Raw genomic sequence first — 18,376 nt, 5'->3', positions numbered from 1 at the left:
TGTGTATAGATATGGGACGGAGGGGTACCCGCCTTACCGGTCTAATCCCTATACACACTCTAGACTATTATTACCTAACACATGCCCCCCTAGAAGTTTCTAAAGAATTCCTGATCAAACACTGACCAACACAAAGGCAGGGGGGTTCCTCTCCGTCCCATATCTTGCTTCAAACGCGTAGAATTGTCTGGGCAATCCTGAAAGAAAATACTATAATGGAGACCATCCTATTTTCTTCTAAATGCTGGAAATTCCAAAGGTGAGGGAAGGAGCTAAAAAAACTGACATACACATGACATCAGATTTTTGGTTCGGCGAAGGCAGATCTGAAACTAGCAATTAGCCAAGCAATGTTTTTCGCAGGCTGAAAAATATGAGGATTGCTGTGTGTAATCTTTGTTCAGTGGTGGACTTACAAAGGGAAGCGGTGCAGGTGCGTAGCGGCCGGTGACCGGGGGGGGATTGCAGCATTCCCCACTAATTAGTTTCAGTTGGCAAGGAGTGTGAGCAGGCCATTGAAAATATGTAGGGGTGCGACTTCGATGATCATTTTCTCTCAGGTTTTCTGACTTTGTTCATTTTTTCCTTGGGAAAATCCCAATAATTTTTTTTGCTATTAGTTTCTAATTGAAGTGGAATTTTTAGTTGCTCTGTAAAAAGATTTTAAAATCGTAATTTTTCCGGTGCACACGAGATCGTCTTTCTTAGTATGACCCCCTTCCATAATAAGTAGTATAAACTACATGTACATTGTTAGTGTTCTTGGAGCCAACCTGTGCATTTGTAAAAACACGTACTGATGTTCAGTCTACCCCCATGGTAAGAAAGGACGAACAAAAACAAACAAACAAACAAACATAAGGGCAAATGCAAAACTGAATTCGGAGGCATACACTTTGGAAGGAAAAATGAAATAGTCAGAAAAGTCGACTTCACAAATATTTGGTCTCTGTTTTTGAAGGGGAGCATAGGGCCTGTATAATGCTAATAATAATAACTCCAGCAACAATGACAACTCCGTGTATAGCAGTTTACACGTCACTTCCACATTGGCATGCAGTGTTTTTATTCATTCTTCCATTTACAAGAACGTACATGTACATAAATACATGTACATCAATACTTGAATTCTTATCCACTCGCAAATCCAGTGCACTTTTTTTGAGGGGGGGTTAGTAAACCTTGCATGGCGCGAGTGAGGGTAATATTGGGGGACTTTCTACACACTTTTGCAAGAAAAGAAAATCCCCCATCGCCTTTTCTCTCATTACTTTAATTAAAAAAGAAAGGCCCTTCGGGCATTCCGTCTATTTTAACAAAATTTGGACTCAAAGCTGTGGCAATGCCCTTAGCCCACATAGGTCTCATGAAGCCACCGGCGATCATCTTACCGTGCCGAATACAAAGGTAATACAAAGGTTTGCTCACCATTGTTAACCACCGACATGTGGCAATCACGTTTTGTATTCGGCACTGTAAGATAGCCGCCGGTGGGTTCAATCGGTACAAGAGCATTGCAAGTCCTGTAGATTTCTTCACATGTGCATATGACGTCCATGATTATAATATGCTGACAGCAAATAAAACAGTCATTCAGAGAAGAATTCGTGACAGAGGCGAACCAACCATCCGTTGGGGGAGAGGCCTGGTTCTATGGATGCCGAGTGGAACTCGTCCCATAGGGCATGGACCCTCTTTGGTCAGTGCCAGCTGTACCATAAAGGGACATACTTAATTAGATTATCGACTAGAGTCCAAGAGACCGAGGGAACCCCCCCATAAATAATTAATGAAATAAATAAAGCAAACAAAAATCATGACAAAAGCCAACCTCAAGTGGAGTGGGTTTGAGGGAGGGATGAAAATGAAGAAATGGAATTTTAAAGTACCTGTACACTAATTTAAGTTTGCCCGGACAATTTGTTTTCGTACAAAATAAAATGAGCATTCACAATCCCTGTTTCTAGGTAACAAATGATAGTTCTATTTCCATGAAGGTGCATTAGTCCTAAAATATCACGTATAATTTCTCTAATGTGTACTAGCTTTAGTGTACTGGCGTTCCATTTTAGCTCCAAATCGAAGTCCCATTCTGCAATCCTGTATTCATATTAATTTATCACCAAGCTTCTTCATCTATACTTGCAGCCATTAAAATAAAATTGAATGCTAGTTACTGCAAAAGTGAAACCTGGATGTGCAACATTCTTACAATCAATGCAAAACTTAATTTTATGTTTTTCAAAGTCAAAGCACATTTTCGAAAATTGTCCGGGAAAACCTATATGTTGTCGAGTTTGGGAATAGGAGTATTTCCTTCATGTGATATCATGACAGGGCAAATGGGTTGGAGGTAGGCAATGAAGGGTCTTCATGGTGTGGATTCAGATGGTAGGTGTAAGATGGAACAGGATAACACAGGTATGGGATCTGGTGAGGAAATATCCTGGCTGTGAGCTCCAATGGTTTGTGACAAATTGGGAACAGGGTATTTTGATGGATCGATATGACGGAGCCTGTTGAAGCATATGGCCAAGCCTAAACTGTCTGGTGCCTATGTCTGACAGGTGACATGATCTGTGTATGAAAGGTCTGACAGTGTAAAACAGATTAGGGATATGAAGGATGTACGACATGAACCCAATTAACCCAGATGTTGGATATCATGGGGTGAAAATAACCCTAAAGGGGTGTCTCATTCTTTTGAACTGTCAGAACATCCCATTCAGAACACTGTGTTCTCATTCCAGAATAGACGGTCAATCCACTGGGAACACAGCATTCTCAGTGAAACGCTGCCTCAGCACTATGTACAAAGCAGACCGTTAGCACTAACATGTGAACGTTTCAATGGAATGCTACTGCCAACTTACGAGGGGCTCCCACAGAATCTGGATTTTACAATAAAATTGAATAATCCAGTTCCAAGACCTGAAGGTCTAGGCATAGAGGAAGGGAATACAGGTATGGAGGAACACAAGCTTCATTTTCTTCCTCCATGGTGCAGGGCATAGCTTAAGCTTTCCTTGGCATCGTGTATGAAGGTGCGCAGCCTGACCTGGGCCATCCTGGGCGTGGGACCTGACAGTGCAGTCCACCACTTAAGCTAAATGTACACTATCAAGTGTGCAGGGGCAAATGGCTTCAATAAATGGAATGAAATTGTCTAGTAATGGTCTTGGTATTGGCAAGACCACATACAGTGGACCTGCATTACACCAACCCCATTATAACCAACACGCTTCTGCTGACAAAATATTCAAACTATCAAAGAGTCGTCATTATCATATTTAAATATTTGTACGCTTCAGTTTTCATCAAAGTACCGTACTCCTAAAAAGTTGATCAGAAGATTCTCTTTCAAAACGTCAACGGATCTCAAAAGGCCTTTACACTGTAGCACAGATTATAAAGTAAATAAATCTTTTCATAATAGACTCTATTTTGAACTAGTAGGTTTTCTGCATTGTTCCTTGACGAATATGCTTTCATTAACATAATGCTACAACCAATTATGCATAAAATCAACATCCTTGGATCAACCAGATAGAAATAAAATCCAATGGAAATTGTACATAAGCTATCTGAGGTGCAGCAGAGCGGAAAGTATGTAAATAATGGCAAATGTAGCGGTTCGTTTTATGTTTTCGAAGTTGCTGACCAACAATGCAAGGAATCAAGTTCAGATATACTGCTTTTGGCAGCATAGATTGACATCAACTTTGCAAAACTAATTATTTTCAATACTAATGCTTGAAACTGGAAACCCAACACCTGATGTCTGATAACTGACAGAAACCAATTCCAATATTGGACTTAAGGAATGAATTTTGTTCTCTTTTGGCAAGGGGCTAATAGCTGGTCTATTTTTTGTAATCTGTAAAAGCTCCTCATGTATATCTGGGCGTCCATGCAACCTCGTGAACTTCCTTTACAACCTTAGAACACAGTCTGACTATCACTGTCTACTTAATTATCTGTTAGATGGGTGTAACTTTAGGCGAGAGTTCACCACTGTGGAATGATGTCTACCTATTAACAAAATATGTGTTTTTGACGTCTGTGAAGACGTACCTCACTAATGGGCTCAAGCACTTTTTGCCCTTTTTTTTTTAGAGTAATCTTTATTTCGGACCTTGTGGATGGAAGTCCGATCCATGGATTTCAGGAGTGTAAGTCAGCAGGACGATCATCACCCAGATATGAAGCAAGATCTGAAAGGGAGAAATATTTTTGACGACTGAGAAAACGAAAAACTGCTTTCACCATTTTATTTTTGTTGAAATGTTAAACACAAACTTCAGCGTACAGTGTATGTTGAATGATCATTTAAAAAAAAAATAGTCAAGGTGAAGTCACACTGTTGACATTTCCCAGCAATGGCTCGGGAATGTTCTCTGCTTTTAAGTTTTCACTTTTATGTGTAGGCATGGTTACCAATCGTCAGTCATAAGAATCTGTGTCACTGATATTCAAAACATTCAAACCTTCTCAATTTACAAACCTTTACAATTACATCATGATATTATTGAGGCACAACAGAAAATGTCTAAATCACGACTGAAATACAAAGCTAAAAACACTCAATGCATACGTACAATGTTGAATAATCAGTCTGAATTCACGTAGGGTTCATGGTGTTTAGAAGGACATGTTGTCAGCATTTTCACGATGAGACACACTTGTGCATTTTGAAGAAAAACTGGTTTCCAAGGAAACTACACGAGAAGTTTCAAAATCTACTACTTTGCAAAGACTTTACACAGTAAGGAAACCTTCGATTGGTTCTTTGAAAAAGGTAGACTTTTGCATGAGCTCGGTAAATAGAATGAAGACAGCAGTTAATTAGCTGAAATTAATCAGCACAGATCTACGTGAAAACAAAAATCCATATTTTCATACATTTTGGCCCTTCTGTTCAATGAGCTTTTTTCTATAGGGAAAGAGCAAGCATGCCTATGGGCCCAGCTACAAAGGTAACAAATATGTGTCTCTTCGTGAAAACGGAAATTCCAGTTGTACGCCTTTCTAGACAATATGATTTGTGTGTGGTTAAGGGACAGGTGTATTTGTGTCTCTTCAGGAAAACGGAAAATGACCAGGTAACTCATTCTTTGTTCCTTCATATGACTGAAATATCAAGTCACATATCAAGTGTCTGTGCTGGCCTCTGTTTTCCATACTACTGCAAAAACTTCCAACATTTCAGGCTCATGTTCTGGGGATCTCGGAGGATACCAATCTCGCATTTGTTTCATGGAAGCATATTACAGACGCACCACTCTTGCCTGTCACAAGTTCACGTACCATATAGGCGATGACAAACAACCTCGCGATCGGATAGCGTCGCAGGAACACTCCAAGCCGAATGCTGAATTTGTCGATGGTGTTGGCTGCTCGCTTGACGTTCTTAGTGACTACCGCATCCAAGGGTGTTTCACGCAAGAATGAGGGAAGTCCCCGCTGCCTTGTTCCTGGGAAGAGAAGGCAGGAGCAAGTCTCTTCAATGATACTGAGAAACACACTTAGATGCAATTTAGGAGCTCTGCTGGATGTCAATGAAGGCCATATTTCTAGGACAGAGCCAAATTATTGCAAACAATTGTCTGTCAGATTTCTTTGAATGAAGTATACTTTACGGAGACTCAAGACACAAATACATGCATTTGGTGGTTTCTGTGTTTGTTGCAATAAATTTGCTTTCCTTCAGAGCTAAGAGATTATTCTAACTTACTGTAAAAGGGACAGAATTAACTTTGTGAAATAAAAACAAAATAACAAGAAAGGTTAATGCTATTCAAAAGAAGGCTTACATCTATTTCATACCCTTTTCATCACAGTATCTCACTTTACCACCAAAGACTCATTTTTGCAGAGCAATTTACTAATCAGCATAATTGTCTGTTAGGTTACCATAGTAATTTGGTACTTCAACTGAGATTAAACTATCCCCTCCCCCCAATAGCAACATAGTATAGCACACATAGGGATGTAATATCATGCCTATAGAGGGATCCCAATACGACGCTTTTAGCGTCGATCTGCGCACTTCCGCATTTGAAAACGAGGCTGTATGTGTCAGCTTCAATACTTAATACGATCAGACAATGGAAAGTAAGTAGTTAAGACACAAAATACATAAAGGTATGTTAAATTTAGCCTTTTCAGGCTACAAATTTTTGTTGAGTCTTTCAGAATGACTCGACGCGTGAAATCAAAAGAAAAAACAATGGCAATTTACCGCGAACTAACGTACCTGCGATGGCCGTGTATCTTATGCAGTGGGCGTGGCTTCAGCTGAAGTGGCACCACACTTATGAACCAAATACTGCATGTACTGTGTCAACTCCGCGGGCGCGCGCAACGAAATTCAACACAGAGAGCCTCGGTTTCGATGCAGATATGCGCAGACGGCGCTAATGTGAAATCCATCTATATCCCCTCTAAAACTTGCCTACAGCTGCTGGTAACAAACAAGCCTTAAATAAAAAAAAACCAGCTAGTGGCTGCATCCAATCCATAGGCATGTGTGATACAGGAAGCCCTAGCCAGGACTTGGCACTGCATTCTCTGTGCCTACCTTCCTCGTCATCCGTGCTCCTCAGCGTAACGGTGTGACTCTCGCTTCTGGTAGCACTGACTTGAGCTTCTTTCCATTGCCTCTGTATAAACGCAACACCGCACACCGATGCAATAAGAACTGTTACTCTAGGCAAGCCTAGTGCTGCAAGTAAGCCCCCAGGGACGGTTTGAATTTTCTTCAGATACGGTTAAGACATTTATTGCTGAACAACAAGTTGGTTTGGATTCAGACGTGTATGTACAACGACCAGTCAAGTCAGTTTGGTTTACATGTACTTTGGTTCAGAGGTGCCATGTTGGGGCTATTTTTAGTTCAGTTCAACCCAGCTACCCTTTTAACCGTCAGTGCTTTCAAAAAATATTCTGCAAAGAAATACAGGTCAAAGTAATAACTGGTTTGTTTCTGCTCTTTTAGTCAAATGTGCACATCTAGAATAGAAAAATCCAACAAAAATGAACTAACCTATTAGTCACGAGCATTTTGAGAAGACAAAGATTTATTCACAGGCACAGGCATTACATCATTGTATAACGTTACATAACACATGTAGGTCACCGGGCAAGAGTTGTTCCATCTTTTGCTACTGAAGCACACGTGTATAGAGCTATCATCACCATAATCTACAAAGCACCATCAGCAATTTCCTCAGACTTCATTTGAACGATCTGAAAGACAGCCTCGGCAGTGATAGCAGAGGCCCGTACCTCGGCCCTCTCCAGCTGCATGACCAGTGAGTTCTTCTCGGTGCTCAGTGCTTCCAGCATGGTCTGCTTCTGTATCAGGCTCTCTGTCAAGGCATGTAGCCGGGATTCCAGCTCCGACTGAGATGTACTGCTGACACTCCTGGTCATCAGCTACCAAAAAAAAAAAAAAAAAGAGGATGGAGGTCAAATACTTCAACCTGTCCCATCCAAGGTTTTAAGCTTTCCTCCGCTGATACTGATGCTGCCAAGCAACACCCTGCAGCTTCAATTTGTCGCTTGACCAGCCACCAAATATTTCAACTTTTGAAAGTGTTCAATCTACACCCTCAATAAATCATTTTGATGAGGAAAAGAACTGGGGGGAAGGAATGCAAGACACGCTATCCACATTCATCATTTCCTAATGATTACTAGGTATACATTTGACAGGTGACAGTTCCAGACTTGCATTTCATCCACGCAAAGCATTAGCTGGAGTTAGCAAAGATCCTAAACTAATAGAGTCCAATAATTTTACTCATAGTTTGAAAAAAACAAACCACTGCTGAAGAATTCACAACTGAGGAAGAACAGACGTTTCACCACAGCAGTCCCTTCAAAGGCAAATGCGGAGGATAGACACCTGCCACATCACTATGAACAGCAATCTTTGTGGCGCTATTTGACTAACACCTGGGGCTCTTCTCTCATTTCTGTCGACATTTTGAATGTCCCGTCTCGAGCAGGGTCGCACCTGATTTCTCAGCTTCTGGATCTCATCCTCCCTGTCCTGCAGCCTGGCCTGCAGGCTCATCTTGGTCTTGTAGCTCTCTCCTTCCATGTATCTCAGCTCCTCCCCTTTCTGTCGCAGGTCTGTCTCCGCCTCCCGCAGCTGCTGCTGCCCGGTGGTCAGCTGGTCCTCTAAATCGCGAATCTGGTCTTGGGCGGTGTCCGATTCTGACTGCTGCAAGGCTTCCAACTCCTGCAAGATATGACAAGAATGACTGTAGCCACCAGTTTGTGGAGACTGGCAAGTGGGTCATTCTATAAATACGAGGGTTCAAATGTTCCCATCCCTGTGTATGATTTTGTATGTTTAGAACACATTCTCCAATGTCCGAATGATTATGTCAAACAGATTACCTGCCCAACAAATAAAAGAAGTATGAAGTCAATTCAAATGATATCCCATGTCAAATTACACAGGTCAGATGTAACAGGGACAGAAAAATGTCACACGTCGGACCCCATGCCTTTAACTTTGAGTGGGGCCAGAACGGTAATTGAAGTGACTGTGTAATGCCAAAAAAACGCCGCAAAACACTAATATGTACTTTCAGAGCACAAAATGCAAACTCCTACCGAACACAACACAGTCAGTGTAAAGGTGGAACAATGTTGACAAAATTTGGCCATTTCTTTTCAACGAATCACATCCTCAATAGGGTGCATTAGCAACTTAATGCTACCTGTTCACAACCTCTGAAACAGCATCCACCATGACGGCCGCCATCCCTCCCATCAGTTGATTTCCATTACCTGTAACTCGCTCCTGAGCTGCTGCAACCTCCCGTTGGCCATCTGCAGCTCCTCCCTCAAGCTGTCCCTCTCGTTCCTGATCTCCTCCAGCTCCAACCCTGACGTGGCAGAGCCGTCGCTGGGGCCCGCGCCGTCCTTGAGGCTGGCAATCAGCTTGTCCTTGGACTGGAGGTTATACAGAAATGTCTCGGTTGATAAGCATGAGCATATTACTATTATTTCTCTGCAGGCTGCCAACTAGTGCCAGTGCCAACTGCATGTGTATACTGGGAGGTTGGTTGCCAACCAGTAGCATTCAAACACGGTGGTTGTACCACTGCATGTACCGGTATGTGTTACTGAGGCTGCATCCCAATCTGTTCTCTGGAGCTAGGTCTTCCCTCCACTGGAAATGTGCAGAGATGCGTAGACAACAGACCTAGCTGTAGCTCTGGAAGCCCGTTTCGGACGCGGCCTGAATCTCGAGTAAAGTTGGTGATGATGCCAAATTTACCCTCTTAAAAACAAAATTGTTATTTCACAACAAACTTTGGTATTTATTCAAGCATTAAACAAGAGGGCATTATATAAATCAGTTCAATAAAAACTGGTAAATGTTACAATAAATTTTCCACTTTCAATGGGCCAGTTCTATATTCCAACAGCACATGGCAAAATGAAGTGCATTCGAATGAAGAGGTCATGTCATTTGGAGGTGCGCATGAGATCTGCCCTAACAGCACAGCCCTATGCAGACTCGCACGTACATCATTCCTGAATAACCTCGCTTTTTTGAAATACTCAACTGACTCATACTGTAACAGAGACTTCCCCAGGTTGCCTGATGATCGAAGGTTGTGATACACAGTCATTCCCAATCCAAGGACGCATTCCTACCTGGAGTATTCGGGTAGCCTTCTGCTTGTAATCGCCAAGCTCTTCCTTGGCCGACTCCAGCTGGGTCTTGGCTATCTTGAGCTGCTGGACCAGCTGATGTGAGTTGCCTGTCAGAGTAAGGGGGGGGCTAAGGAATTCAAAGTCCTAAGATGTTAGAGAAGAAAAAGATATGTGTCCCTCTGCATTTCCTGAAGGTTACAGAAATCACAATACTTGAATTTATACTCGTAATAGACTCTTCACAACCCAACAGAGTTCTCTTACAGAAAGACCAATATCGTCCCAAGGTGTTCAAGTTGCCCTCAGATATTTCAGTTAAAATGACAATTATAGTGACAATTCTTGGCAACGGGGTGCCCACTGATGCATGCTACGGACCAAAACCATCAGGTTTACTTGGCCATCATTTCTTAATCACATGCTCTTTAGAAGAGACTGGACGAGCAGTACTGGAACATCTTGCTGCATAAACTTTCAAATGTATAACGGTGAGCCAGTATGCCTTTGGACCAAGGTGATCTTTTCTGTATCCATCCCACTGTGGTTACCGCAAGGGGATTTGATCATTTTGAGTAGTCCGGTGAAGACAGCGTGAACGGTCAACACTGTCAACTCCCTGAATGGCAAATACGTTAAGGATACTCTTTTCTTCATGGTACTTCTTCTGAGATGACGTCAGTGCTTCGGCCAGGTTCTGCTGCTCTGTTTCAAGTTTCCCTTGCCTCTCCATGAACTCAACCTGAGAGAAATCAAGACAATAAGCCAGATTCCAAAGGGAGCTTGAGAGTCCACAAACAAAACGTAACATAATATCTAGCCAATAGGGATACATGGCTTGATTATGAAAATGCACTGATTAATATTTGAATACATGCATATTCATCTGTAAGCCATGGTTCCTAGTTGGTCAGTTTATTCGGTGGCTGCACTCGGCTCACCTGTGCTGTTTTATAAGCGTCCTGCTCTCTCTTCAATAAAGACTCTGTCTCTGTGAGTCTGTCCTTGACAGAGTCCAATGCATTACTGTGGACACCACTTGCATCACTGTGGTCACGAAGGATTCTGTGAGTGAAATGTAAGGCATAAGCAGTGAAAAAGTGGTTGAGATGACAGCTACAACACTGAAAAGGTGGGGAAACAGAGAGACAGAAAAATGATAATAACATCAATACAACAATTTTTAATAGGTTAGAATACGAGGCAGTTTCCCTAAAACCCAGTCATGTTTTGGCATTTACAAATCTCTGACCTGTGTATTGCAAATACTAATCTGAAAAATTATTGAGAAGAGATGAACAAGATTGAAGAATGGGTTACGAGGAAAACAAAACAAGAAACAGATTGACAAAACGAGAACATTTATCAAACTGTACGGATGGAAAGAAGATGAACATGAAAAGAAGATGGGATTTTAAGAGGAAAACAGAAAGCATGGAATATTTCCCTTAGTGTTACATATGACAAGGTTACCAATGCCAAACTGATACCAAGTCGGTCACAGGTCACAAACCAGTTTTGCCAGGCAATCACGAGTACTGAAGTAACAGAAGATGACAAAGAACTGTCTTTGTTGGCGCAACCCTTATGTTTTTTTCGGCAAGAAAAAGCAAATTTAAACAAATTTTAAACACCAAAAAGTTTTAAAATAAATCCTGATGTCTTTTCTGTCTTCATAAAATACCTTTCAAAAACCCCTTCTTATATTAAAATGCTTGTTTTTATATGTTTTTCTACTTACATTTGCAATTTTTGAAAAGAGACTTCAATTATTTTCATGAGTTCTGCTCGTGTTTTGCTGTCGCAGTGGTGAAAACATGCTCAAAGCTCAATGCTGCCCTGGTTGCTGCTGCACCGCGCCCATGCAAAAGAAAGCATGATGGAAATGTGCCAACTGGTCTATATGTCCCGGTCGATTACACTACATTGGCCGTATGCACATGCAACCCTACAGCTGCAGGTCCCAAAAAATAGATGTTGCAAGACGATACCTGCAAGTTGATTCACAGATCTTGGTCTCTTGTCTGTGTATGTATATTCTGTGTTCACAAGTTTAATGTGAGGATGTTTTACTGTTACTTGAAGCAAGCGTGTTTCCACAAAATTTTCTGCTGCAGCAAGAGGTTTATCGCCCGTCCGTCTGGATGCATCATGCTTGCTTACCACGCGATACATGGACATTGTTGGCCAGTCTGCCGTAGTGATTATCTGACTAGCATTTTGACTGATGATAAACGTGCGCTGATGCAGTGAGTACCAAAAAAAAACACAACCACTTTTGTTGCACTTGGAGCAGATTACATCAGCACAAAAAATCGACCCCCCCCCCAAAAAAATTTTTCCAGCATACAGCCCTATTTTTGAGAGGCATGCAATCGGAAGCAGAACTTTTTTTGGCCTGACCTGTCTCTCTCTGATGTTAGCTCTTCCAGCCGCTGGGCCTTGGCCTTCAGCTCTCCGTCTGCCTCCTGTAGACGGACCCTCAAGACAGCCAGCTGGGAGTTCTTGGCACCCAGCTCCTCCACCAGGTCTTCCTCCCGGGCCTGCAGCTGGCGAATGATGCCGTCAGTGCTGGAAATCTGGTTTTGATGCCGCTGCATCTCTGACTTCACCCGTTGGAGCTCTGAGAGGAGATTAAGAGAAGATAATTGGAAATGGTCCACAATGCCATCCTTTCTCTATTCTAAATGATTGAAGTTTTACTTGTTAAATCCAGCACATTTTAACATTGGTCACTAACTTCACATCTCTTGGGCCTGAAGGAAAAGAATAAAAGGCCTTTAACCCCTTTTACTACAATGATCCTGAACTTTGACTTTTGGGCCAGTATCCAACAACAGCTGCCTCTGTTCTTTGGAAAATTCTCATTTTTATTATCCAAGTTGTATTTTCTTTCTAGGTGGTCTGGTTGTTTAATGAATAATTTACTTTTTAAATCGTAAGATTTCTGACGCTTTTCATTTGAATCTGCTGGAAACAAGCTTCCATGGTGCAATTTTTTAAATTTAAAACAAAAGAAAATTTCCCCTTCCTTTTTATGAATTTTGGATTCAAATATTCAAATTTGAAAAATATTGTTCGAATATTCGGTTATTCAGATATTCAACACAGCCCTTCAGTACCCCATAACACAGATCAACTACTGGTACACGTGCTTGGAATATGGTGAAGTCTTTCTGTTTTCTCTTCATGGTGACCCCAATTTTTCAACTGCGCTATAAATAAGCGCAAGCCCTCTTCAGCCTTCATGAATACTAGGACACAAGTTACGTGTACCAGGATATGCTGGATTTGAGTCGGGACAGGAATGCCTTGGACCCACATACCAAGAAAGTCAGTTGAAAAAATAAGCCACAACCTACCTTCCTGTGCTTTGCGTGCCCTGCTCAGGGCAGATGCCATCTCCTGGTTCAGTGACGCCACCTCATTTCTGAGAAGCTTGTTCTCCAGTTCCAAGGAGGAAAGCTGGTGGGACCGCTCGTCCCCCATGCCCTGCTCCTCTTGATGGGGGGCAGAGGGATACAACATTTCCTCTGGTCCATCAGAGCGGTCACTGTCAGAGATGTTGTTGACCAATGGTGGTACAGCACTGTCACGACTGTCTGGTTGGTCATCGCCAGCAGGCAAAAGCACTACAGCCAAGATATTTGTGTACGATTTTGAATATAAAACATTCTGCTGGTGAAAAAATCTTTTTTTATTTGGGAGAAATTGTTGAATTTGATTGCACTGGAACTTACGTGTACACGTACATGTAACTTGTTTTTCTTAATATTCAATATCACACAAGGCCAATATATGGATTGGATTTCATATACTGTACATGTACCATACATATACCTGAAAATATTTAATAATCAAATAGACCAAATGATATGTACTGTGCATGTAAGCTGTATTTCAACACACACGTACACTTTGAACATTCAAGGGTAATCTGGCCTCAAGTTGGATGAGGTTGGGGGAAAAACCTGATAATCTGTATCAAAGGTACTTTGAAGACAGAGTAATGAAAACTAAAAACAGAAAATTCTGGCCCACTGTTGAAAGTTTAATCGGAACTTCCCCCATACCAGGAAATAAAAGCAGCAATCAATCATTTTACCTGAAATGTACAATTAAAATACAACGTATCATGTGCATGTACATGTACATTGTATCTATGCCTTAAAACTGACCACTATAAATGCATGACAAATGTGCACATACATGAATGTACATGTACTTTGGGGGCTTTTTGGAGGAGGGGGGCAACAGTATGTTGTCAAATGCATATATGTACAGTGTAGATGTACACTGTACAGTGTAGATGTACACTGTACAGTGTAGATGTACACTGTACATGTACAATGAAATAGCAAGATGTTACATTGTAGCTCACTTCACTGTTTTTTCACAGCTGAATTACCATCTAGAAAAAAAAAGTATTGAATAAACGAAAAAGTGTCCCACCTGGATTGTCTGTGGTTGATGTTGGAGCACAGTCCACTGCTACCCCGTCAACTCGTGCACTTTTTGACGACACGGTTGAGGAGGTACTGGATTGTCTTGAATGGCGTCCATTGACTGCGTTTCCTCCCCCATTGTTCACAACAGCGTTCTTCTTGTCTCTGCGCCGCTCGCCGGCAAGTGGCGATGATCTCCCGGTCGCGCCTGTTGATGGCTTGTTCAAGAATTCAAAGAGTTTCTCATCGTCTTGGTCAGCGCGGAGTTTGGAGCTGCGGCTCTTTGGTTGGGCGGAGGGGGAGGCTAGGGTGCTGTCGCTGGGCGTCCGGCGGATGTTGGCCGTGTTGGCCAACTCGGTGGGAGTCAGGTTGTGGGCACTGGCAGATGTTGTCATCTGACTTGATGAGACCGGTGTGTGACTGTTTTGTCTTCCATTACCAAGGGCAAACTCAGTCTGATGGAGAGCTGTGCCCCCGTTGGCATAGCTCTTTGTGTCTGACGCGGGACTTGAGGTGAGCACTTGGCTTGCTGACTGGTCCAAAGAGTTTAAGAGGTTTTCGGCTTTACTGAACATCCAGGCCATGGCGCACGGTTCAGGAATCCTTCATTTGTTGTAAGTCAACTCAAATTAGAAGTTCAAGCTAGATACAAGACTCCCACATCCTTGGGCGATTCCAACCGATGTGATCACACAATCTGATTCACCTACATGTGTGTGGATTACTCAAATTAAATACAATTTAAAGTACCTTCATGCTTAATACATGTACATGTGATGGTATGCAACAACCTCCATGATTAATCTGGTCCATCCTGGCCTATGCTGTACATGTGCATGTATGTACATGTACAAGTGGCTGCATACATGTAGTGCATGAATTTTTGTAACGGACAAACTTTGCACTACAAAGCAGTGGGAGCACTACGACAGCACCTACTCTGGTCGATGCAAACGCAAGTCATGACCCTGTCTAAATTAGAAGGAGCTCTACCATGTCTGCGACAGCACCTGTCATGCCTGTTTTAGCCTGTGTTTTGTATGAGAAATCATGCTTCAGTGGCTGTGTAATATACAATGCTCAAAACATAAGTTACCAAAAAAAAAAGAAAGACACAATGTTCCTGCATTAGTTTGACAACGCTCCCCCCACTGCGCTAAAGCAGTCAATTCTGCTGTAACATACACGTAAATCAGCAGTTGGTGGGATCAAATGCAAGTCAAAATGTGTCCATTGCAAAAACTCATGTACATGTACTACACAGCCTTATAAATGGTGATTGTGTACAGGTGTAGTACCTTATAAATGGTGGCAATAAATTTCTCTCTAAAAATGTAGGGAAAGGTACATGTACCACGTGTACACTGTAAGTTCCTCTGAACAGCAAACCTGCAGATACATGTACATGTAGTCTGACACCTGAGCATTGTGTACTGAGCATTCTGGCGAAATTTCAGCTCATAAAACTTAGTGGATTTCACTGCTGTCAGAAGGTGAAAAAAGTCGTGTGTCGCACTGCGGAGGTGGGGGGTGTTTTACATGTACCTGTCACAGCCACACAGCTACACGTATACTGTACATGTAACGCTAGTGCAGTGCGTGTCATGCGTTCTCAAGGCATGGTCGCTATCAGTCCATCCTTGGAGGTTGGTTCCTAACTCCATGGTCTATCACAACCAGGCCACTTGTGTGATAAAAACATGATTCCACCCGTCTCCAAAAATGGTCAAACCTGCATGCGGAGCTGGCTAGTGTGCAGGGGATTGTTTACTTGGGGACATTTTGACATTTTAATCTTGTCAAACTGGTAAGTCCCCCCCAAAACAAAGGCAACACTCTCTTTATTGTGCTGACCCTCTTCTTTGGAAATTTCAAAATGTTAAATTGTGAGAAATGTTGCTTTCTTACTGATATACTTGCCATGCAAATTTGAATCCACCATGCGTCATGTGTTAAATAAACTCAGTTCCCCTCATAATTTCCCTCAAAACTTGAAACCCTGCCTATTATGACATTAACCCTATACTATAGTTATCGAGCATGATGTCACACTCACAGTCAGTGATAAGGTGATAAGGTGAATTCAAAAGTTAAAAATAAATTAAATTTAATGCAGCTTTCTCTTCTATCATAGGAACAGGATACCCAAATTTACTGTCATCGGCTGGAAAACGGGAGATCGGTGAGTACGTAGGCCTATGGTTTCAAGAGTTACTTACACGTACATGTAGGCCTACATGTAAGTTAGGGAGTGCAGCACTTTTCAGGATTTTTTATTTGACCCCTACAAATTTAGTACCATTGGAAAGAGAATTTTAAAAGAAATTGAATGGTATAAAATTTAGCTCAATAGCTGCAAGTATAGTGAAGTTATGAATTTCTTTGTTATTAAAATTAGGTGTAATCATACAGTCTGTCACATTTTGGGGGTGGACATAAGTTTTATTTTTATCAATGTATTTGAACCACATGGGGTCTTGTCCCTCATCGGTCCCACTTCCAGACATGCCAGAGTTGGACAAAGATCTGCAGTTAAGTCACAGAGGAAGTGTAAAGTAAACGATATCTTTTATTATGGAGAACTTTATCAATGAAAAACACAGGATATGTGTACATGTATACAGTAACAGGACAATTGAGTTGCGCTTGAAATTTTTAGTGATGTGTAAAAGATCACTGAAGCATACATCAATAAGTAGCTATAAAAATAGGGGACCAAATCTGTCAGTGTCATTTTAAGTCTGTTCTTGTTTGACAGGGTCTTTTGATAACATTTCATTGAAACAACATGTATGGTTTATGCGCTTGTTATTTGCATCTTGCTACCCGTGCACCATGCATCAATCTGATGTATACATGATGCATACACCATGTGCACATTTGTGCGACAGCACCCCAATACAAAAGGGCTGTTCGGCACCAGTTCGACATCGATTTTTGACAAAAGACAACTTCCTTTTCTTCCTGAAATTCCAAGCTTCCAAATAAACACCGTTTCATATATGTTTCATCAACTCCTCATACATGTTTTTTTTGGATTTTCAACAGAAAAATGCACATTTTTTGTTATCTTTTTGTAGTCTTCACAAACCAAAACAAGGCTTGACGGTACTTTGGTCAAATGCCTTGAGTCATACATCAAATGAAAGAGTATTTTAAGTTCTACTAGATGATGACATCATTGTTCCAAACCCGGTTGAGTTTCACGAGATATTAGGCTTAGATGAGACTATGTCACATGACAACAAACAAAGATGGTCGCACACAGCTGTTGATGAAGTGTAGGTGGCTCCGATCTTAATTTCATCATACTTTACACCCAAAACATGGCGTTCATGTAAACAGAAATAATAAATGGTACTAACACAAATTTCAGTTCTTTTACAACACAACTACTTTTTAAAATTAAGAATTTGATGCACAAAAAGGGCAGAAATCATTGATTGAAAACAAACACTCTCACTCGTTTTCAGATATATTAATTTAGAGGTGCCGTTTTGCTGGACTCCTTACCTAAGTAAGGACACATAGGCCTACGTGTACACTGTACTTCACGGGAAACAGGAAACTGTTCCAACAGGAAAATTTGATTGAGAAAGTAGAATGTGCGTCACCACTAATTTACCTCAGAGGATGGATTTGAAAACAGATAGTGTTACGACCCCGTGTAAACAAAACGGGCAAGACACATCCCAGAACTAATGGCACACGGACCTAACGGAAGCGCCTTTTCCTTTTGGAATGTTTGGTTCGTCAGTTTGTAATTCAAGAATTAGGTTATTCCACGTATTATTACGCAAGCAAGAACTTACCAAGGCGTAATTTCCAACAGACATGACAGAAAATCTTCGAATAAAATTAAGCCACCATTTTTACTCAACAACCACAGAATTAAAAAAAATTCCAGTGATGATTACTGGAGCATGCGGAATGGGTCCATTTTGAAACAAATCTGATTACCTGTGGCTGTAACTAACTGTTAGAAGTAAAATAAAAATTTACAGCCGAACGTAAACACTGTGGTCGGACTCGGAGTACGTGGAAGTGACCTTTTTTAATCTCTATCAAAGAGTTGTAGATTTGTTTGTTTAATTTAATATCTTGTGCAAACTAAAAAAATCAATATATCTAGAAATTATAATAAAAATATAATCTAAGATGTCATGTAAATAAATTTATTTACAATCTTATTTAAAATGATCCAAAAGAAATCTTGTAGTAAACCATCTTTCAGTTTGATAGACGTGATACAT

At 41.3% G+C, this 18,376-nt stretch overlaps 1 protein-coding gene across 2 annotated transcripts; it reads right to left on the bottom strand.

Moving 5' to 3' along the window:
* Nucleotides 1–1,024: 1,024 nt before the first annotated feature.
* On the bottom strand, nt 1,025–18,179 carry golga5 (golgin A5). Of its 2 annotated transcripts, none has more exons than XM_087137948.1 (13): nt 18,084–18,179; nt 14,131–14,829; nt 13,041–13,310; nt 12,082–12,301; nt 10,620–10,743; nt 10,324–10,420; nt 9,688–9,788; nt 8,806–8,976; nt 8,021–8,248; nt 7,288–7,437; nt 6,581–6,662; nt 5,308–5,474; nt 1,025–4,214 (listed from the first exon to the last, which is right to left on the bottom strand). In XM_087137948.1, the coding sequence occupies exons 2-13, from the start codon at nt 14,705–14,707 to the stop codon at nt 4,125–4,127; spliced, it is 2,277 nt and encodes a 758-aa protein (XP_086994074.1). In that variant the 5' UTR covers nt 14,708–14,829; nt 18,084–18,179; the 3' UTR covers nt 1,025–4,124. The 2 variants fall into 2 exon arrangements, with proteins under 2 accessions (XP_086994074.1, XP_086994070.1); XM_087137944.1 differs by having other exon boundaries at nt 17,936–18,163.
* Nucleotides 18,180–18,376: the final 197 nt, after the last annotated feature.

Source organism: Acanthaster planci, linkage group LG01 (genome assembly GCF_054643075.1).
Source record: "Acanthaster planci isolate LZ-2023a linkage group LG01, COTS_SCS, whole genome shotgun sequence".
In the NCBI taxonomy this organism is placed as follows: Eukaryota; Metazoa; Echinodermata; class Asteroidea; order Valvatida; family Acanthasteridae; genus Acanthaster; species Acanthaster planci.
Note: the sequence above shows the minus strand (reverse complement) of the source record. Positions and strands in the feature narration are given on the sequence as shown.